Consider the following 23,202-nt stretch of genomic DNA (forward strand, 5'->3'; position numbering starts at 1 on the left):
CGCGAGGAGGCTGGGGGACAGCGACAGAGCCCAAGCACAGCCGGAAACGAACAACAACAGGATTTACAAAAAAAGAGGAAGGGGGGGGCACCAGGAGGCCCCGCGCTGCGGGAGAGACACGCTCGGGATGCCTCCTCATACGTGTTTGGGCTTCCCTGGCGGCTCAGGGGTGAAGAATCCGCCTGCAATGTGGGAGACCTCAGCTCGATCCCTGGGTTGGGAAGATCCCCTGGGGGCGGGCCTGACAACCCACTCCAGGACTCTTTCCTGGAGAGTCCCATGGACAGAGGAGCCTGGTGGGCTGCAGTCCACGGGGTCGCAAAGAGTCGGACACCACGGAGCGACTGAGCGCGCACACACGTTCATACTTTAGGACACCGATGCGGGACACAGTGAGTTCACTCTCACAAAAGGCCCTAAAGGAAAAGCACAAACGTTTCCAACCTTAAGACCAAAAGCAAAAAAAATCACTACTCCTGTGTATTAGCTCTAGCTTTTCATCTTTTCTAATATTCACTTATTTTATATATTTATTTTCATAGGTTCTACAAACTTTTTTTATTCTAAACAAAGAGGATTTTAGGATTGAGGCTGTGCTTTGATTACTTAACATTCAATAACGCGCTGGTCAGCATCAGAGCTTGGCTGAAGCCCACGCCTAAGGGACCCCGGGAGTTGCTCTCCTGGAGACGTGGTCAGAGGAGGTCGGGCTCGGAGAGGCCTCCCCCGGTGCTCTCATGCCTGAGGCTCCTTGGCTGGACGTGCCGCACTCGGGCCTTCGGTTTTAGTTCTCCTTTGGGTGGGTCGTCTGAGCCCAGCACGTGCGCCAGGAACTGGCACTAGCTGATACGCTCAGTGGGATATGTACTCGAGAGACGGTGGGTGTCCCGCGTCCGCTACGCTTCTCAAGGACAACAGCACGTCCTCAGACATCTGCGTGGTGACTGTTAGCCACACCTTCTGTGAGAAGCGCCGCTTTTACCCTCAAGGAGCTTATAAAATAAAGCGCTGCTGACGAGAGAGGAGGGCTGACGGTGCCAGAAGTAGGAACCTGCTTGCGGGAGGCACGGGCTCTCCTCGGCTCCCACGCTGGGGACAGTCCCCAGGGAGCTAAGAAACAGGAGCGTCTGAGGACACACGTCCCCGTGATAGCGAGCTGTGCTGACCCGCAGGAGCTGTTCCCAGGATGAGGGTCGCGGGTGATGGTCCCCGATCCACAGGCCTCATCCTCCCCTCCCCATCTCCTCGGACTTTGCCTGGCTCTTCTCCTGAGCACAAGGTCTGGAACGACCCCTGACCGTGAAATGGGTGCATGAAGCATCTTTAAAACCATGGAGGAGTCACAGTGACTGTCTTCTCTCAAAGCCTGGCACACCGGCCCTTCTTCCCACCCTTGCTCCTGCACCAGACGTGACGTGAGGCTGTGTGGGCGCCTCCCCCCACTCAGCTCGACGAGACCAACCACGGGGCCAGGGCGGGGAGAGAGCACGTCCTTACCCAGAGAGGGGCTCCCGAGGAGACGGGGCCGGGTCCACGTGGTGCCAGCCACCCTCTGGAGGGGCTCCGACCGCCAGGCTCAGCTCAGCGCCCCAGCGTCTGTCGGAGAACCGAGGTCACCATGCCCGGGGATCGCGTGTGTCTATTTACGACTCAGGAGGGAGCGGTGATGCGGTGCTTGGTACAGAAGCATCGCTTCCCGCTTTTGGACACACGCCTTTCTTTATGCACTGCCCGCTCTCCACCGGTGGACCCATCGGTGCAGGCAGGTACTGCTGAGAGCATTTCTGAACTGTTCCCTGAGACAACGGCCGCCTTCCTGCGGGGGCTGAGCCAGGGCTGGAAGGACAGCTGCTGACTGGCAAGTGTTCTCGGGCTGGGAACGCAGCAACAGGGACAAGGTTCTTTCTGTAGCCCCAGGGATGACGGCCACGTGCCCGGCAGGCACGCGCATGGCATCACCCAGAGCGGCACCCACCCAGACCCGCGGGATCTAAGGCGACATCCTGTGAATGAGGAACGGCGGATGGAATCTCGGCTGCATAAGCAGACCGAAGCCTGGCTAATCCAGGCGACCCAGGGATGCAGGGACGTCTCTGCCCCTGGAGCTCGGCATGAAACACCAGTGGAGGCAGCGCCCCTCACACCGCAGCCCAGCATTCACCCAGCCTGGCCAGAGGAAGGAGCAAGCGGGCGGCCTGGGTCCAGCGACCTGCAGGCCAGGAGGCTTGGACTGGGCCCAGGCGTCCAGACACAGCCTCCCCTCCAGGGGAGAAAGCTTCCTTCCCAGACTCCCGGTTCATCTCTCTTCGATGCATTTCTCTACAGCTCAGCCCTCTCACACCCTTTATGAGGAACTGAAGAAAGAACCAGGCTAGACAGCCAGGTAGACAGCCTGCGTGTTCACACCACAAACCCGTAAAAAGCCCTTCACCTCCGTCATAAAAAATAAGCCTCTGCTCTACGACGTGCTTGTAAATTACACTTTAAAGCACCCATGACCTTGATTGGATTTCAAATGAGGTTGCCTTTTGCTACACTTTTAAGACATTGAGAGTGAGCCAGTGTTTTCATAGCCATCCCAGAGCGTTCGGTCAAAGGCGATTTCTGCCACCTCCCTAACTGCCAATCCACGCCTGGGTCCCTGCAGCAGAGAAGGAGCCTGGACTTGGAGGTCCGCACCCTGCCCTTCACGTCTGCAGAGGCTCTGCGCCTGCCCTGGCTTCCCTCCCTTCCTGCTGCCGGGTCAGACCCCTCATCACAGCAAAGCCTGCTGAAGAGGGGGAGAGGGAGGGGAGGGGAGAGGGGAGGGGAGAGGGGAGATGAGGCAGGGGAGGAGAAAGCGAGGGTCAGGGCCACACGCACAGAGTGTGGGAGAACCCCAGCACGCAACAACAGTAACCGCAAAACGACGTGATGGTCCACAATGCAGACGAGGAAACAGGAGGTGAAGGGCCCGGCCAAGGATGCCCAGTGGCCCACCAGCCAGTCTCTGGGCCCCCTGGGTTTTAATCGAATGCATGAGGCGATCACCTCCTCGGAGCCCCAACATGGAAGCACAGCTTTTGAGATGACAGAGTGGGGCAGCGTGCCGCCTGGGGGGGGAGTGGGCCGCAGCCGCCCCCGCTCACAGTCCCAGCCCCACCCCTGCATCAGGCAGCAAATGGAAAAGGGGCCTGCGCCATCTCCACACCCTTGTGATTCAGGGGAAATGTAACCCAGGCATGAGGGATAAGAGGTAGACGTCACCCCACCTCCGGGGAAGCGCCCTCCTCAGCCACTGTGCCAGTCACGGGCCTGCAGACCCTCTGCTCTGCCGAGGCGGAAAGTGGACGCCTCCAGGAATCTGCTCGAACGTCTGCATCTCAGGACCAAGCCAAGTCCCAGTTTTAATCAGTTTCGATGCAAAGGCTAGCGTGAACCTTCACAGATAACACAGTAAGAAAAGCTGCCTCGATGATTTTTCTAAACATTCTTCCCTACAGAATGGAAGCAGTTATGTCCTTGGCAGAATTTGGGCAAGTCACCAAAGGCCGGGTCTTGCAGAAACAGAAGGTCGGGTCACATTTTGGAAGTGACTCAAGCAACATGTCTTGGGTTTTGTTTTTTTTTTTTTTCCATGTCCAGACCTGCCACTCAGAGCCAAAAATGGAGAATTCAGTCGACAATTTGATGAATGAGACAAGAAATTATGGCTGAATCTAAACAAAGAAAACTCTATACTGAAAGCGTCCGCTTCTGAAACCTTTCTAGGGTGAGGGCGCCAAGCCCCCGGGACCCCACGGTCGGCCTGGCGGGTCCACCCGGGTCCAGCTCAGAGTACACGTGCACGAACAAAAACACACGAGTCATTTTCTCCTTTAAAGAAAAAAGTTTGCTTCTTCCTTGTATCACTTCAACTCTTTGCCTGAATTTCAAATTCTTTTCTTTGTTTGAGTCACAAATAGCCTGACTGATAACAAGACAACATTCTGGACTTCAGAGCTGTTTTGAGGTTAGTACTAAAGGTTACAGACCCCACATGATTTGCTGCCCGATCCTGCACTGTCTTCCTGGCGTCCCCTCCGCCAGGATGGGGCAGGCTGGGGCCCAGGACCACGCTGACTGCAACCGTCCCTCCGATGGAGATTCGCCACTTTCCTCACCAGCCCTGCAGCTCCAAGACTGACCTCTGCTTCACTCTCTGTGCTCAGGGCCCCCACGCCCACCGCAGCCCTCTAAAGCCTCAAGTCTGCCCAGGACCCTCCACGCCAGAATCCTCAGCCTTCCTTCAAGAACCTGACAACAACTAAGAAAGAATAACCGCAAATTAAACCTACTTGAGCACCACTGCCACAGAGATGCTTTAAAAACATGCTTCATCCACGTCTGAGTCAGTGACTGGCGCCGTTTGAAACTGTGGCCCCAACAACGTGGGGTCTCCTGGCTTGACGGCGTGGTGAAGCTGGGTCTAGGGAGTGGACATAGAGTCCAGAGAGGGCTGCGCTTACGAACTTGCATTTCCATCAGAAAATGTGTAATAATGTCCTTCACAGGAGCATCGTTTCTCTTGGGACTAAAGCCTGCACTCCCCTAGGCATCCATGTGGACCATCCCAGAGGGGCTAGTGGGCTTGGTCGGCGGAAGCTGGTGGAGCTGGTGGAGCTGGAAGTCCCTGTCTGGGTGGCGGGGGGCGGGGGTGGACCGGCAGCTGCCCTGAAGCTCCGCCTCAGCGAGCAGAGCGGGCAAGCCAGTCTCGGTTTGTGCGGCTGCGTCGGGGCTGGCGGGTCACATACCACATGCCAGCGGGTCCTGGCGGAGGCAGCGCCCCAGCGAGGGCTGCGTCCTCGGGTCAGCGCGTCCTCAGGGGCCCGGGGCTCGGTGCCAAATGTCCACTCCACAGAGCAGTGCTCCCACATCCAAACGCTTGGACTTACTCTTGCGTACTTCCTGGAACAATTTGGAGCAAAAGCCCTGGGCATTTCTCACCAAAAGCTGTCTCTGCACCTGTGAACACTCTGTGTGGAAGAGTCCTGCTTTCAAAGCTGCCTTAAAACAGATGAAGTCACACCTTCTCCTGTGTTAGTCGCTCAGTCGTGTCTGGCTCTTTGCAACCCCATGGGCTGCAGGCCACCAGGCTCCTCCAAAAACAGAGGGTGGGGGTGCGGTGGGGGTGGGGGGTTAACACAAAACACTAATGAGGATAGAGAATGAAGGTTTACAAAATGAAAGGCTGGCATGGGGGCTGGAAGTCCCTCGAGCACCAAGGCACCCCTGAAAGGTGTCCCGGGACACAGGGGGCTGCAGGGCTCTGGGCTCCGGACCCCTGCCCCTCACAGGACTCCAGCCTGCTGGGGCCACGCCCAGTGCCATCAGCTCTGCCTGGGAGGAGGCCCCTTTGAGTGACCCCCGCCACCGCCGAGAGCCTGGACACCATCGGAAGAGCTGGGTCACACCCTCCTGGAGGCTCAGCACCGCCTGTGCTGTTGGAGACAGCTCTGCAGTCTGGAATGTAGACCCTCCCCGTGGGAGCCCGCTGGGCACTGCCTCCTTGGTCCCCACAGGAGCAAAATAAATAAATGAATAAAGAAAAAGCAACCCCCAGAGACAGAGACAGATTGGGAAAGGGGGAGGAAAGGTGAGAGGGAGGAACAGGTTAAGGAATCCTCTGTGTGGTGACCGGGGGGAAACAAGGGCATGCAGATGAAGTAGAAACACAGTGTTGTGCACGCGGGTTCGGCTCAGCTGCTCAGTCGTGTCCAACTCTTTGCGACCCCGTGAACCCCAGCACACCAGGCCTCCCTGTCCATCACCAACTCCCAGAGTCCACCCAAACCCATGTCCATCGAGTTCGTGATGCCATCCAGTCATCTCATCCTCTGCCGTCCCCTTCTCCTCCTGCCACAAATCCCTCCCAGCATCAGGGTCTTTTCCAATGAGTCAGTTCTTCACATCAGGTGGCCAAAGTATTGGAGCCTCAGCATCAGTCCTTCTAATGAACACCCAGGACTGATCTCTTTTAGGATGGACTGATTGGATCTCCTTGCAGTCCAAGGGACTCTCAAGAGTCTTCTCCAACATCACAGTTCAAAAGCATCAATCCTTCAGCACTCAGCTTTCTTTATGGTCCAACTCTCACATCCACACATGACTACTGGAAAAACCATAGCCTTGACTAGACAGACCTTTGCTGACAAAGAAATGTCTCTGCTTTTTAATATGCTGTCTAGGTTGGTCATAACTTTCCATCCAAAGAGTAAGCATCTTTTAATTTCTGCAATCACCGTCTGCAGTGATCTGCAGTGATCGTGGAGTCCAAAAAAATAAAGTCAGCCACTGTTTCCACTGTTTCCCCATCTATTTGCCATGAAGTGATGAGACCAGATGCCATGATCTTAGTTTTCTGAAGGTTGAGCTTTAGGGCAACTTTTTCCACTCTCCTCTTTCACTTTCATCAAAAGGCTTTTTAATTCTTCTTCACTTTCTGCCATAAGGGTGGTGTCATCTGCATATCTGAGGTTATTGATATTTCTCCCAGCAATCTTAATTCCAGCTTGTGCTTCCTCCAGCCCAGCGTTTCTCATGATGGACTCTGCATATAAGTTAATAAGCAGGGTGACAATATACAGCCTTGATGTACTCCTTTTCCTATTTGGAACCAGTCTGTTGTTCCATGTCCAGTTCTAACTGTTGCTTCCTGACCTGCATACAGGTTTCTCAAGAGGCAGGTCAGGTGGTCTGGTATTGCCATCTGTTTCATAATTTTCCACAGTTTATTGTGATCCACACAGTCAAAGGCTTTGGCGTAGTCAATAAAGCAGAAATAGATGTTTTTCAGGAACTTTCTTGTTTTTTCGATGATCCAGCGGATGTTGGCAATTTGATCTCTGGTTCCTCTGCCCTTTCTAAAACCAGCTTGAACATCTGGAAGTTCATGGTTCACGTACTGTTGAAGCCTGGCTTGGAGAATTTTGAGCATTACTTTACTAGCATGTGAGATGAGTGCAATTGTGTGGTAGTTTGAACAATCTTTGGGAATGCCTTTCTTTGGGATTGGAATGAAAACTGACCTTTTCCAGTCCTGTGGCCACTGCTGAGTTTTCCAAATTTGCTGGCATATTGACTGCAGCACTTTCACAGCATCATCTTCGAGGATTTGAAATAGCTCAACTGGAATTCCATCACCTCCACTAGCTTTGTTTGTAGTGATGCTTTCTAAGGCCAACTTGACTTCACATTCCAGGATGTCTGGCTCTAGGTGAGTGATCACACCATCATGATTATCTGGGTCGTGAAGATCTTTTTTGTACAGTTCTTCTGTATATTCTTGCCACCTCTTCTTAATATCTTCTGCTTCTGTTAGATCCATACCAATTCTGTCTTTTATTGAGCCCAACTTTGCATGAAATGTTCCCTTGATATCTCTAATTTTCTTGAAGAGATCTCTAGTCTTTCCCATTCTGTTGTTTTCCTCTATTTCTTTGCATTGTTCACTGAGGAAGGCTTTCTTATCTCTCCTTGCTATTCTTTGGAACTCTGCATTCAAATGGGTGTATCTTTCCTCCTTTGCTTTTCACTTCTCTTCTTTTCACAGCTATTTGTAAGGCCTCCTCAGACACCCATTTTGCTTTTTCGCATTTCTTTTTCTTGAGGATGGTCCTGATCCCTGTCTCCTGTACAATGTCATGAACCTCCGTCCATAGTTCATCGGGCACTCTGTCTATCAGATCTAGTCCCTTAAATCTATTTCTCACTTCCACTGTATAGTTATAAGGGATTTGATTTAGGTCATACCTGAATGGTCTAGTGGTTTTCCCCACTTTCTTCAATTTAAGTCTGAATTTGCCAATAAGGAGTTCATGTTCTGACCCACAGTCAGCTCCTGGTCTTGTTTTTGCTGACCCTATAGAGCTTCTCCATCTTTGGCTGCAAAGAATATAATCAGTCTGATTTCAGTGTTGACCATCTGGTGATGTCCATGTGTAGAGTCTTCTCTTGTGTTGTTGGAAGAGGGTGTTTGCTATGACCAGTGTGTTCTCTTGGCAAAACTCTATTAGCCTTTGCCCTGCTTCATTCTGTACTCCAAGGCCAAATCTGCCTGTTACTCCAGGTGTTTCTTGACTTCCTACTTTTGCATTCCAGTCCCCTATAATGAAAAGGACATCTTTTTTTGTGTGTTAGTTCTAGAAGATCTTGCAGGTCTTCATAGAACACTTCAACTTTAGCTTATTCAGCATTATTGGTCAGGGCATAGACTTGGATTACTGTGTTATTGAATGGTTTGCCTTGGAAACGAAGAGAGATCATTCTTTCATTTTTGAGATTGCATTCAAGTACTGCATTTTGGACTCTTTTGTTGACTATGATGGCTCCTGCCCACAGTAGTAGATATAGTGGTCATCTGAGTTAAGTTCACCCATTCCAGTCCATCTTAGTTGGCTGATTCCTAGAATGTCGACATTCACTCTGGCCATCTCCTGTTTGACCACTTCCAATTTGCCTTGATTCATGGACCTAACATTCCAGGTTCCTATGCAATATTGCTCTTTACATCATCGGCCCTTGCTTCTATCACCAGTCCCATCCTCAACTGGGTGTTGTTTTTGGTTTAGCTCCATCCCTTCATTCTTTCTGGAGTTATTTCTCCACTGATCTCTAGTAGCATATTGGGCACCTACTGACCTGGGGAGTTCATCTCTCAGCATCCTATCTTTTTGCCTTTTGGATACATGAGCTTACATGATCTGATCGTCCAGTGGGAACTCTTGATATTTTCCTTCAATTAAAAAGAAATAAAATCACAATCCTTTTTGGTGAGAGCTAACTGGGAGATGTCCATTACAGCCTGGGCAGGAAGGGGGTAGGGCTCAGGGACCTCCCATCCACACGTCAGCCTACAGGGTCACTGAGAGGAATGTACAAACTGTGTGCATTTTTCTTAGATTTTGATAAAGATTGAGCTCTTCCCAGACACTGGGGGCCTGGAGTGTATCTCTCCTTGGAGTCTGGTTACATGAGGAGCTATTTGCCTTGAGAATCACATGAACTAAGAAGCCTCATGATAGCACAGACTGGAGAGAAGGAGGCCCCTTCTACGGAGGCGGGGGCTGGCTTCCCCTCCAGAGGCAGCTGGCTCCACACACTCACAGACAACCGGGCAAGATGGACCTGCGTCTTAAGGGCCATATTGTCAGCCTAACACGGATGTTTAAGCAGGTATAGCCCGAGTCTCCTTCAGCCATCATCCTCAGTGCCAGAAGAGACCCTGATTCAGAGGGACATGGACCCTCCAAGATAAAATGGCTGGAAAATACATGCTTACATACCTGCTGGACGTAAGCAGCTCTGAAAGTTTGCTAACTATATGCCAGTAAGTGATCACTTATAGTCATAGAGGGTTGACCCAGAGCCTGTCTTTGGGGGCGACGATTAGAGAGTAGGGACCTTGCCTTCTACTCCCCAAGTGACGCAGATTGCAGTAGGACTTTGCAGCCAACAGAGATGAGACCCGAGAGGTTGCAGGCGTGTTTGTGGGAATGTCATGGCTAAGCTCCCCTGGTAACCATGCTGACATTGACTCCTGCCTAAAATGCACAAAAATGCAGCTGCATCCCAGGCTCCAGACCGTCCCAAGTGTTCCGAGCTCGGCCTGCAGAAATCTTGCACACGTGGCCAATTCCTTCCAAAGAGGAAACATCACAGAGGCCAACAGCAGGGTTCAGACACTTCTGTCTCCAGCTCCCCAAGCCACAGGGCCTCGACCCCACCCCGAGGAGCCAACGGTGAGTCTGGTCCAGGCCGTGAGCAGAGCATCGTGCTGCCGGGGCCACGGCCTGGGCGGAGCTGGGGACGGGCTGGTGGCGCCCACATTTAAGGAGAAGAGATGCCTCCAGCGTCTGATGCCCTCCTAAGCAGTTAGGACCTCGTCTCTAAGGCATCAGGACCTCTTCGTGTCCCACACTCAGGACTGGAAGTCGGTCAGGCAGAGGGGTTTCTGCACCCACCAACACCACGATTGTTGATGCTTCATTTCCTTTGCATGGAAGCGCTCAGCTCAGCAGGTCAAAAGCTGGGTTAGTACCCTCACCATGACTGGGATGGTGTGCGACAGGACAGTGATGGTGTAAACACAGGGTCCACTTCCTCCTCACAGGGTGCCCGCCTTCCCCAGTGAGGAAGCCCAGAGGCTTCTGCTTGTTTCTTCTCGGCTTCGAGCTGCTTCCTGACGGTGCAGCAGGCACTCTGCATGGGGCGGGTGGGCACGAGGTCATGTCCACCTGCCGGACCCAGGAGTCCTGGGCCACCTGCTCCCAGCCCGCCTTTGCTGTGCAGACACCCTCGCAGAGTCCAGGAGGCACATGACACTTTCCAGGAGATGATGCATGAAATCTAACAGCAAACTGAGGCCAAGGCACTTACTTTTACTAAGAGAAAAGAGCCTGAAAATAAGACCATCAAAGCCCGATACCAAGATGGAAGAAATGAAGCCTAAGAACACAGGCGTGTGAGCAGCACCGACTTTTAGTCCAGAGCTTACACTGGCCGGGCCTCCTGCAGGCCCCTTCCCCCAGAGCACACAGCGGGGACCACTCCCAGCTCACCCTCAGCCCCGGCACCCCACGTCCTACTTCCTGTCTCTGCCAGGCTGGAAACAGACCTTGGGCTGGGGTGTCCTGGTGAATCACCTGCAGCATCACCCTCCCCACGCATCTTCATCTCCAGCTCCATTCCAGATGCCTGAGCCAAACGGAGGAGGGGCAGAGCGACCCTTCGCATCTCCCGGGACCCTGGGGCCCAGGCATCCGGCGGCTCTGGGAGCAGACCCTGTGCAGGAACCTCTGGGCAGAACAGTGGGAGTCCTACTTCACAGGATGTAAGGGACCAGGAGTAGACAGGGAGTCCACCCATTCCTGTTAACTCTGCTAAATCACGCCTCATCAGACCGGGCACGGACGGTGTCCACGGTGGGTAAGCATGTCTGTGTGTCTGTCTGTGTTCCATGACCAAGGACAATAACTCTGTAACAGCTCTCTGTGGTTCCCTTAACAGTAAATCACTGAGGGTCCAATATAGCCCATCGTAGAATGACAGCCACACTATAAAGAACTTTGATCCAATAGGATTCATGTAAAGGTGCGTGTGTAACTCTGACTGGCATCAACACGATTCTCTAGCTGAAGTAGTTGTCACCTGCCTAGTGTAGGCATCACTGTGGCAACACCTAAATGATACAGGCCCGGTTTATTTAACATCAACATGAAAAGACCCTGATGCTGAGAAAGACTGAAGGCAGGAGGAGAAGTGGATGACAGAGGATGAGATCGTTGGATGGTATCACTGACTTGATGGACATGAGTTTGAGCAGACTCCAGGAGTTGGTGATGGACAGGGAGGCCTGGCGTGCTGCAGTCCATGGGGTCACAAAGAGTTGGACACAACTGAGCGAGCGAACTCAACTGACTGTCATCTATAAAGAGCAAAGAAAACCCCTTACTCAGGGCTGAAGTAAAGACTAATTGAAGCTCTCTGTGTCGAGATTCAAGATGGATGCCTTGTAGGTTTTCGACAAGTTCCCTGCAATTCAAAGGCCGCTGTGCTTCTTGGAGCTGCTGGTCCTTCGCCTGGGGCACCTCGGACCTGTCATTCACAACCTGTCCGTGCTTTTTTAAAGAAGAACTGAACTCCCCACATGGGCGAACCTTCTGCAGGATCTAGTCCACACTCCTCAGTGACACGTGGTCCCATCTCGCCGAGCCTCCCACCCACCTTCTCCTTTTACAGCTCAGGGACCTCCGTGTGCCACGAGTCTCTACTAGCTTCTTTGGTTTCACATATTCAGAGAGTTTATACAGACAAGCCCCGGATGCTAGAGGCAGCAGATAATTAAAGAGATCATTTCACCCACATTCACTAATGTGAAACTAGAGCCAAGTCACCGTCGGATAGATGCTCTAGGAATCCAAATCTTCTCCTTAGAGGGGGCTTCCAGAAAGGACTGTGTTTTGGGCATCTGCTGAGGGGGCTGGCGGGAATCTCAGGCCCATGTCGAGCAGGTCCTGCTTTGTCAGAGGTGAGGGAGGCATGCGTGGGCCCTAGAGAGATGGCCTTTCACAGCCGACAGTCCCCCTCCACCAGGGCACAGAAGCAGCCCGCTCTGCGCCCCAGCTTCCTGGTAGGGGAGACCCCTGGCAGAGCTCTTGACATGGCACCAGCCTCATGCAGGGGGACGGCTCTGGGTCAGTGGTGGGGAGACAGGCACTGCAGCAGCTCTCTGGACACGGGGCAGCCTCCTCACCTCCACCGAGTTCAGTGGCAAGAGGTCAGTCGGACATAATGCAGAAGCAGAGTCTAGGGCTGGGCTTTTGGGGAGTGGGATGTGCAAGGGGAGTCGGTTCACTCAACAGTAAAGAGTGAGGCAGCAGATGACAGGGCCTGACTGGGAAAAGGGGGGTGCTACCAGGAACGGGGGTGTGCAAGGCTATCTGTCTTTCTGGTTCCTCATGTTGCTCCTTTCTTCTCTTCAAGACTTTTTATCCACTAGAGAAACTATAAAAAACAAAATTCCTATTCTGTTGCATTTGAATAAACAAATTTATCCCTCTGCAAGTTAGCAAGTGGGGATCATTTAAAAGAGTAAAATGCTAAACAAAACATTGACTTCGCTTTTTAGAGTCTATCAAAGGGTGCTCCCAAAACTACTGCTTCATGACCGATGATGTGTGTTTCTCAGGAGATTCTATTTATTTATTTATTTTTCAGAAATCTAACACTTTCCAGATTTAAGGAATCTCTGATGATGATACTATTCTGTATCAGTCATCAGATTCTGAGATGTGTGATTTTTAAGAGGAGGGTGCCTCAGACTCTCTTGAAATAAGGACATTATACATTTTAAATATGTTAGCTGATTTAATAAGCAAAAGCACAGAGAAAAGATGGATAAGCAGGATGAGAACTCAAAATGCAAAACCTCTTCTGCTGGAAACCACACCTGAAAAATCTGCCTCAGGGATTTCTTAAAGTTAACTAACAACCAAAGAGCAGTCTATTTATTGTTTGATCAAAGGGAGAAATCCTTGATTTTTCTGGGGCAAAAAAAAAAAAGTTGCTCTTGATTCAACAGATCAGAAGAGAGCTAAGAAAAAATTAAATCTTCCTGGGGAAAACATTCTAGACGTTTCTGTGTCCTGCTAGTATTCATTATAAACAGGTTTGGGGATGTTTCCCACCATCATTGGTCATCGGGGAGTGTACACGCCGGCCGATGTACAGCTTATGTACTTGAGCCCCGTGGTCCCCGGTGGACCAATTAAATTCTCAGGGAATGAAGTTATCAGGAAGAACAGAGTTGAGTTCTACCATGGCTAGGCCATTCTCTCCATCCAGCCTCTATTCCTAGAGGAAGAACTGTGTCTGGCCAGGACCCAATGGGCAGTTGGATTTGGCCGGTCTCCACTCCCCACGCCCCTCACGGCCTCCGCAGGGGGTCGCTTTCCACTCTCACCCCACGGCATCGTCGTCGTGCGGTGTTGGGACCACCACACTCTGCCAAGCGAGCCCTAACCCGAATGGCCGTACCCAGGGTGCAGGCGCGATATTCCCGGCACAGAATCCGGAAGAGGGCTTTCAGAGTGGCACGGTGATGTTTCCAGATATAAAGGGAAACTTCTGTCTGTCACGCAGGAGTCTCCACTTCCCTAGTTTTTCTAACTGCTACAGCATTGCTTTCTTGTTTAAGAGCATCCATCCTGGGGTCGTAAAACTGCAGCTTTTGCCCCCGGAGTGCTGCCTCTGGGTCCTGAGGAGCCGAAGGCCGCAGAGTGTCTGGCCTCAGCCAGCGGCTCCATAGGCTTGAGTTTGTAAAGAAGGAATTCAGTGTTAGGAGAGGAAGATAAAGCAGAGAAGCTACAGTGCGGTTGCCATGTTGGGATCTCAAGAGCGGGAGAACAGGAGGATAACGGGATGAGCAGAGCGGTTCCGAAACAGGCTGGAGTACCAACCACGGAGGAGCGCGGCAGGAGGTCTGAGCCGCTTGTCTGGCGGAGAGGAGGGCCCAGGACCGCTTTCTCTGAGGCCATGTGCCAGCCAGGCCAGGAGTCTGCAGGCTGAAGGCCAACACCAGCCACTCGGGACCCCACGGCCCGTCTAAGACCAAGATCAAATCAAGGAGTGTGGGGGGCGCTGAGAAAAGACCAGGAGAACAGCGCGTTTACCGTGAAGGGCACAGACACTCAGGAAAGGTCGAGTGACAGGTGCCTCTCTGGCTTCAGGAGCTCCCCAACACGGAGACGGTGGGAAGAGCCACTCGCTACGGAGAACCGGAGGGACCCCAGGCAGGCGGGACCTTCTAGCCCAGAGCCGTGGGACACCCGCCCCGTCCTCTCCTAAAGCGCAGTTTAAGTGACCCTGAATTCTGGGAGGACATTGATCTGGCTGTGGCAGAGTCTATGAGGACAACCTAAATTAACGCTGAGTTGACCAAAGGGTTCGTTCAGGTTTTTCTGTAAGATGTGGTGGGAAAAAAATGGAATGAACTTTTTGGCCAACCCAATAAAAGGGAGTTCAGGCCAATTAAAGTCAATTTTATTATTCTTTCAAGTATATACCGTACTTGGGAGGTTTGTAAAATGGTTATTTGAGACAAAATACTGTAATAAAGAGACAGGAATTATTTTTCATAGGATAATTGTTTAGCCACAAATTTAACATATTTGATGGTGTTTGAGAACAGTTTGTCCTCTTGAGTTATTTAAACTGTCTCTGAAATACGCCTAACAGTATTAATTTGTCTGGCAGATGATTTTTCACGATTAATACAGATCTAAACTCCTCTCCCTCTCTCTTCAGCATAGTCATAACTCCCAAAGTGACAGAGGCAAGGCTTTACTATGCTATAACCAGCGTTAGTTCTCCTTGCCATCTTAAACAACGTTATTAAATTGGCTATTTAGACTTTAAAAACATATATGGTTTTAAAGGAAACAGTGAAAGCAGGACAAGTGAGATTTCCTCTAAAACATCTCTGGGTGTGTAATGCCGGAGCGGGGTGTTTGCCATGACCTGCACCGCAAGCTTTCCTCCCTTCCATCTTTCGAGTCAGGTGACAGGTCCACCTAACTCAAGACTTTAAAACAAGCTAGCCTACCTTTTTCCCAACATTGGTGAGTTAACGTTACCCACCGACCCTCCTTTACTGTGTCTGTCTCGCTATCTTACCTGCATTTTCCGTGTTTCTTGCATCGTGCACGACGCCCCTGCGCTCAGAGCCACACGCTTACCCAAGTCCCTCATCTCCTACAGCTGTGCTGTCTTCAGTGCCTCATCAGTTTCCCATTTCTACATCTTTTTTTCACCTTTTCCCGGTGGCTCCACTGGTAAAGAATCGGCCTCCAATGCGGGAGACCTGGGTTCGATTCCTGGGTTGGGAAGATCCCCTGGAGAAGGGGAAGGGTACCCACGCCAGTACTCTGGCCTGGAGAATGCCATGGACTGTATAGTCCCTGGGGTCACAAAGCCAGACACAACTGAGTGACTTCCACTTTCACTTTCCCCAGCCCCAAGGCCTCATTTGCTGACACCCCGCCCCGACGATGACCGTGTTCTCTGGACGTTCACGTGGCTCCCCAACACTGGAAGCGGGTGCGATGCAAGAAGTGCCTTAGTAGCCAGCAGCCAGCTCCAGGCAGGCCCAGGGCGAGACCCACAGCGGGAGCCCATGCGCGAAGCTCACGAAGATGCCCAAGATGGAGACAGCTCACGGAGTCAGGTGCAGTCGCTCAGTCCATGGCCAAGAACACACTTTCACAGATACTCAGAGAACAGGCTGAGTGGCAGAACCTGCCCACTTTCCTGGTTAAGAGGTAAATGGGTGGACTAGCTGTACTGGAACCCCAGGTCCTTGTGTCTGTGGACACACCGCCCCTGGCAGCTCACAGGCTGCTCCCGGCGATGAGGGGGCGGAGAGCGACTTCTCCCACAGCCTCGTGGACTTCTAGAAGCACACACCCAGTTTGGGGCAGATGCTTCTCTCAGGTTGAGATGTGCGTTTCATGGTGGGGAAGCAGGAAGTTTGGGTGGGCTAAAGCCGGCTGGGCCTCCTCCCGGGGACCTGATCCAGTGACGACAGCCCACACGATGAGGGGGACACCTGGCCGGCCTGGGAGCCCCAGGAGGCTCCTGCTGCTGGTGTGGATGGGGCTCAGAAATCTGCTTAGAGCCTGCCTGGGGACCAGGCCGGATGGGGTCCATGCGCCTGGCAACAGCTGAGAGAATTCCAAGTCAAGAGCAGCGGCCCTCCCGCCCACGGTAGGCACAGGACGGGCGTGCAGACCGCGTTAGTGAGTGAGGCAGAGACGGCATTTAAAGGACTATGGAAAGAAAGAAGCAGTCCCTCCACTTGCCTGCCCCTTTTAAACCACACTGTTATCCAACACTGAAGATTTTCACCGGGTCAGACCTCTCACCCCAAGCCCAGGGCAGGTACAACCTGAAGCTTAAGGACAGACGCTCTTCAGGGTTTATTCAGCAGAATCAAGAAATAACCTCTACACTCACTTTTCTCCAATCGCTGCCAAAGGCTTAATAAACGGAAAAAGGGCCCGGCCGTCTTGTAAGTCACTTAACATTTGCAGTGACCTTTATTGTTCTTTCCTCCGAATGTTAAAACACGCCTTTGCTTCCTCATCTTGTCTTTATTTGTTCTGGTTCTATCATGGATGAGTAATCACCGCAATTTCCTCCAAGCCTCCTCCAATTTCTCCTCATTCTCTTAAAAAAGAAATGGACAAAAATATCAACGGAGCTAAATATTCTAATAAAAATCTCACTAAGACTTCCGCCAAGTGTCGCACAACTGTCGCTCCCCATTCCTTGCCTTTTGGGTGCCTTCTGCTCATCCCAGCATCTGATCTCCAGCCTTTATTTTAAGAAACAGTGAGTAGAGCATTCGTTTCACACTCCGTCGCTCGTGTCTGACCAGGTCTTTCCCAGTTCCTGGTGAGCGATCCAGTGTAACATCCGAGATGGAGCCCCGGTCCCCCTCATCTCGGGATTCCTGTGTCATGAATCCTGAGGGTGGAAATGACTTGTGTGCTTTCAAGTGAGTTTGTATTTGCAACATCCTTTCCTCAGTAAAATTGGACTTAACGGTCCATTTCTTTGTCACGCTTTCTACAAAGTGCAATTTTCTTCTAAAGGATTAGTCATCTTATTCAGCTACAAAGTTGATATTTTAAATTTCATATTTAGTCATCAACCTCAACCAGTCAATTCATCAACCATCAACTGGTCAAAACATAAACTAATGGAGCTCAGTCCCTGTGCCAGGCTGCTCAGAACAGTCCCGTCCATGTCCAAAATTCGACCCACGCTTGAACAGAGTGAACCAGCAATGATGCTCAGCTGTAAAGTCATCAGAGAGCTCCTAAGAACAAAACACTGTTTAAACGCCTCTCCTGCACAGGGCACACCTGCCCTCACCTTCATGCAGCTTCGTCCCGGCCCAGTCCAGGGAGGCAGACGGCCGGAAGCCTCCCAGAGGTGGGCCCAGGAGTGGACAGCCCCCGGGAGAGCCCACTTTGGGCACAGAGCCTCTGCGGGGTCCTCAGACAGAGTGTTCCATCCCAACGCAGCGAAAGCAGAGCCGGGCCGTGGAGTCGGCGCTTTAAGCTGGCATTTCCAGGGGGTGGAACACTGGCACCGTCTACTGTCTGCAGAAGAGCCCCAGAGGCCCATCGGCCTGGGGGGAGAGGGAGTCCCGCTCCCTGAGAGCCTGGCGAGCTCAGCACAGGTGCCAATCAGAATGAGTTACCTCTGGGAAAGTGTGCTAGGCCGAGGGAAGTGTTATTTTATGCTGCCTCAGGTAATGAAAATTAACTTTAAAAAGGTTTAGAATCTGATAAAATATTGCTTGAGAAATTCAAGTGGTGCTTTGAGGGTTTCTCATCCAAGCAGTCAATCCTAAAATAAATCAGCCCTGAATATTCATTGGAAGGACTGATGCTGAAGCTGAAACTCCAGTACTCTGGCCACCTGATGTGAAGAACTGAGTAATTGGCAAAGACCCTGATGCTGGGAAAGATTGAAGGCAAGAGGAGAAGGGGACGGCAGAGGATGAGATGGTTGGATGGCATCACTTACTCAACGGACATGAGTTTGAGTAAGCTCTGGGAGTTGGTGATGGACAGGGAGGCCTGGCGTGCTGCAGTCCACGGGGTCACAAAAAGTCGGACATGACTGAGTGAGTGGACAACAGCAACAGAAGTGAAGCTCTGCTGTCCCTGCGATCGCTGAGGCCATGAGAAAAGAGGCTTCTGTGGCCGCTGACTTCCACAGGCTCTGTGCCGTGGCCTCGCTCAAGCTCAGAGAGCCTTTTAGGCTAGGAGGGGCCGTGGTCTCCGCTGGGCTGACCTGGGTGCCAGCGCTGAGGTGGGGGCAGTGACGGCTCTGGTTTGGGGGATGAAGCAGGAACGTGAGGAGGCCACTTTCAGGCACCAGAAAACCTAAGACCTTCTCAGTCACTCACCATCCTCTGACCTGAAGCCCCTGAGAGGCAGCAGAGCGGCCCTGGATGGATGGAGGAAAGAGAGGCAGGGCGGGGAGTGAGGTCCTCCCCGGACTCACCTGCCCTCAGAGCTCTCTCTGCCTCCCCTCCAGCTTTGAGCTCTTCCTCATTGATTGCCTATAAAGACTTGACTGCGTTGTACCATTACGATAACTAACAAAACCAGCGACTGCCCATCAGAAGAGATTCAGTGAAGCAAAAAGCCAGAGGAGAAAGGAAGCCTGATGAGCCTGTTAAAATTGTCTCAGAGAGGCAATAAGCCAAACAAAATGTGTTTAAATGTAAAAGACACAAAAGGTCTGATCAGCACCAGTTAGAGAAAGTCATAGGCTCTAAGCTACAAAGTAACTTATTTTGATTTTTTTTATAACAAAATCTCCTTCATCTATCTTTCCTCCCAACTGCCTCCAGGGGCTGGTTCCTCAACACAGACGGGGAACCCAGGTCTGAGGATGGGGGACCCAGGTCTGAAGCTGAGGACTTTCCAGGAGCCAAAAGCAGGCACCTCTCTGCCCACTGAGGCCTCTGCCTGTATCTCTGCAATGGGCCTGTGAGTGGCATCCACTGGCCTTTAGCTGTCATGTCTGGCTGTGTGTCTCTGCCAAGGAGAGAAGACAGGTGAGTTCTCCCCCTGGACAGAGAGCCCGAGGTTGAATCAGAACAATGAGCTCCATGTATGAGGTCAACCCCTCCACACTAGAAATCCCACTCACTGAAGACATACTCTGTGCCTTAAAGTCAGCAACACCACTGGGTACATAGAAGTCTTCCAGTGTCACTCAATACAGAAGAGTCAAAAGGCTCAGAACAAGAAAAGAAATGGGCTTCCCAGGTGGCTCAGAGGTATTGACTCCGCCTGCCAATGCAGGAGACGTGGGTTCGATCCCTGGGTCAGCAAGATGCCCTGGAGAAGGAAATGGCAGCCCAGGCCAGTGTTCCTGACTGGGAAATCCCAAGGACAGCGGAGCCCGGTAGGCTACAGTCCACAAGGCTGCAAAGAGTCAGACATGACCTAGCGATTAAACAACAACAACAAAGGAAAAGAAACCCGCCTAGCGGACTTAATTTGCAAACTCTTTTCCAGGTGCCCAGGGAGGTGTGCTGGCTGGGGGGGGGATCCTGGGGTCCAGCCCCCATCTCAGGAGGATCATGTGGGGCACTGGGTGGAGCCTGCAACTCGACACCTGCGAAGCAGCATTGGATGCCCCGGACCCCGTGGGAACACTTGGCGGGGGCATCAGAGGGCAGTGGTCTCCCCGGGGAGCCAGGTCCTGCACGGAGGGCCAGGCCCACAGGAGGGCTGATGGGCAGCGTCCTGGGTTCAGAGACACCCCGCAGCTGTGAGCAGGTGATCGGCAGAGCCCCGAGGACCGGGAGAGGGTGAGGGGCACGGGCCGGCCAGGAGCCAGGCAGATAGGTTATTCCAAATACCAGCAAGATGAAGAGCCACCAGTGCAGAGCAGGCAGGATAGGCTTGCAGGGAAAGGTGTGGTCTAACGCCTTCGGGGGAGTCTCTGGCGAGAGTTTGACTCCTCTCAGACAAGACAGGCAGTCGTGAGAGCGGTGTTACAGGGTCGGAGAATAACCGCCGAGAGCCAAACCACGGCCCAGCTCTCAGGAACTGGCCCCTCAGGCTGGACCGTGGTGCCCCCACGGACCAAGCGCTGGCCCCCCAAGATTAAGTGACCACTTCCCACCGTTGGTGTGAGCCTGGAGTCCACGCTCTCTCCTACACGGCGTGTGGACGAACACTTGGCAGTCGGCAAACCCCCGAACAAGTGAGCTGTGTGTGAGGACACCATCAGCCTGGCTGGGAAAGTGAGTGACCGTCACTGGCTGAAACTTAATAAAGCTGCTTAAAAGGAAAACCATGCCTTTTAAGAAGAAAACGCATCGGCACTGGACTCAGAAGTGTCTGCCTGCCCACCATGGTGCTGTGTTATTTTGGATACCGTCTTCCCCTCTTGACAAGAACAGCCTCCATCCAGGAGTTATTTTAAGACCTACTTGTTTTTCCCTAATAAGGATAATTATCTTCAAAAAAGCAAAATGATTAAGTGGTCATGAATGGTGCACTCCCAAACATCCACGATTGCAAAATAAGCTGACCTTTTCAGAATTTGCGTAAAAGGACTTGCGTGCCCAGGACTGGGGCTTCAGGGCAGGCCTGGGAGGGCACCTTTGTGGTGGCAGCCTGCCTGCCCCCCTCCTTTCGACAGACGGGTGTGGTGTCCACAGCTCTGACGAGCACCCCTTCCCGCGGTTCTCCCTGAAGGGCTAGGTGTCCTTTCTCTAGGTGGCCCGTCTGACCTCCACACAAGCCCGCAGTGACGTCATGTGGTGTTTCCCAACGTTGAGGGTCAGCGGTCCCCAGAGGACCAATGACCGCTCCGGCCTTTCAACCCGGAGTTCAGCCCGGTTCCAGGTACCAGAGTCCCCAGGCACAGCCCCCAAGAGGGGATGGGAGGGGCAGGTTCCGTCTGTCCTGTGAGTTAAGGAAGGTCTAGGTCTCTAACTAATGAAGACCAGAGCCTGACCGCACATTCATTAAGGGCAATGACATTATGAGGGCAAAAAACATACACAGCTTGAGATAGAAGTAAGGCAGCTTCAGATTATCGAAAAGAAAAATGAGCACCTCGGAGACAAACAGCAGATGCCTGAAGTTTCAGCGTCGGGGCTAAGACGGGCCAAAGGGCGAGCAGTCACATGATGAATGTGCTAAATTCATTCTTCCCTCTTAAGAAAACATGCCGCCCACTGGTGCTAAACCAGATTTCAGACACCAGTGCGCACTCCTCCTAAGGCCAAGACACGTATACATAAGGCATCACTCTGGGGATCTTCTTCAAGCCTGTTTGCATTTTCACCTCTAGGGTCTCTTTTTCCTGCCCTTTCTCGCCGTCCCCCCTTCCCGCCCCAAGATCCAGAAAGCTTCCTGATTCATGAACATGCACCCCAGCGACAACTCACGCAGAGCTGTGATGTCAGCGGTCCCTCCACCCGCACTGGAAGGAAGGTGTGAGGTGGGAAGTGGCGCAGACCTGAGGCCAGCGGCTCGGAGTCAGCACCGGGCAGCCGGCAGGGTGGCTCTGACATGGAGCAGACCAGGCCCCACCTCCCCGCTCCCTCTGTGTCCAGCGCCTTTGTTCCAGGCGTCGTTGGCAGGGTACGGAGGTGGTCGGAAGACCCTTCCATCTTATCTGCCTCTTCTCACAAGCAGAGAAACATCTCTGACTTTCAGAATCTAAAACCCTCTTTACAGATTCAATGATAGTACTCATCAAGCAAAGACCAGAGAATTTTTCTAAATAGCAAGCTATCTAGACCCTGTGTAAGACCCAGATCCAGCATGCACACGAAAGGAAAGGTGCTGGAGAAAAGATTTTCATGGCCTCTGAGGCTTTGACTGGACAGACAATCTGGAGGCATTTAAAAGGGAAAAAAGAAGATGAAAATGAAACAAAACAGCAACCAACTTCGCAGCATCCTATCGATGCCACTGAACCCACCCCCGAAGCAGGAGTTGGGTCTCTCATTCCACGATCTCATCAGGTGAGCCGCACGGCAGCAACCCAGCCAGGAGGCTATGCCCCTCGGCCAAGCTCAAGGGCACTTTGACACCTGTAAGACCCCCGTCCAGGTGGGACTTCAATTTAACAGTTGACGTCATCCTTCTTGGTGTCCCATAGACACTCACAGGCTTTTTGATGAAAGAGAACAGCCATAAAACATTTCAGTGAATGCTATTTGTAATAGTTACAAGGTTAAACTCACTGCCTCTCTTAATTTGAGATCATTCTTCACAACCAAACTTGCTTGAGCTCCTTTCCCCCCAGACCTACAGGAAAGCGCAAGGCAGCAGTCGTCGAGCCCGGCCCAGCCCTGGGCCCACTCACCTTGGAGCTGGCGGCTCTTGTACAGGTCCCGCGTTCTGGCCGGATGAGCTCTGGCTGTGTTGTCGCATTTTGGCTGCTCGTACCTGGGAGGAGGGGAGGAGAGAGACCAGCTGGTTTGAGGCGGACTTGCCTCGGGTTGCTGCTCGCTCACACAGCAGGCTTCCTGGGCCCTGGAACACACGGGGCGTCCGGCCATCACGTTGCAGTGTCTGGGATGGACCTTTGGTGACCTTGCAACAACTTAACATTTTCTTCACAGTCGTAAGGACATGCATGACACCTCGGGCTCTGTCTCTCCATCCAGTCTCTGCAACACGTCTTGTGCAAGGGACACCCCCACCCAGGACCAGGCAGGGAGGGGTCAGAGGAGGGGGAAATGCCAGCATTGGCACTAAAGTGGGGATAGGGGGCACGGCCGCGCACCCGCACCCTGGAGAGAGCAGAGCCGCAAAGAGAACCTCAGGACTCCAGACAGATGCATCACTCAAGGACCAGCAGGTCCCCAGCCTTGCTCACGAAGCTGCAAAAGGTTGCCTCCCTCCGTGTTCAAACAGTAAAAGAAAGAGCTCTGTTCCGGCCCCTCAGAGCTGACAGGAACTGGGGGCCCTGACGCCAGGCCCGCGGACAGGGTGGCTGCGGGTTACTTCACGTCAGGGAGCAGGCACTCCGGGGACCCCAGAAAGCACCACGACTCTGGCCTGACCTGGCCAGGTGGACAGCTCGCGAGCATCCCCCAAGCATCCCCCGCGGGGCCGCCCTCCAGGC

At 52.5% G+C, this 23,202-nt stretch overlaps 1 protein-coding gene across 2 annotated transcripts in view; it reads right to left on the reverse strand.

The window, feature by feature from the left end:
- Nucleotides 1-23,202, reverse strand: part of SMOC2 (SPARC related modular calcium binding 2) — a 154,004-nt gene that overhangs the window by 15,885 nt on the left and 114,917 nt on the right. For both annotated transcript variants that reach the window (XM_065930971.1, XM_065930970.1), the window contains exon 9: nucleotides 22,438-22,520. In XM_065930971.1, coding sequence (XP_065787043.1) covers nucleotides 22,438-22,520 — 83 coding nt within the window. The remainder of the gene's footprint in view (nucleotides 1-22,437; nucleotides 22,521-23,202) is intronic.

This window comes from Muntiacus reevesi, chromosome 3, assembly GCF_963930625.1.
Source record: "Muntiacus reevesi chromosome 3, mMunRee1.1, whole genome shotgun sequence".
NCBI classification, from domain to species: Eukaryota; Metazoa; Chordata; class Mammalia; order Artiodactyla; family Cervidae; genus Muntiacus; species Muntiacus reevesi.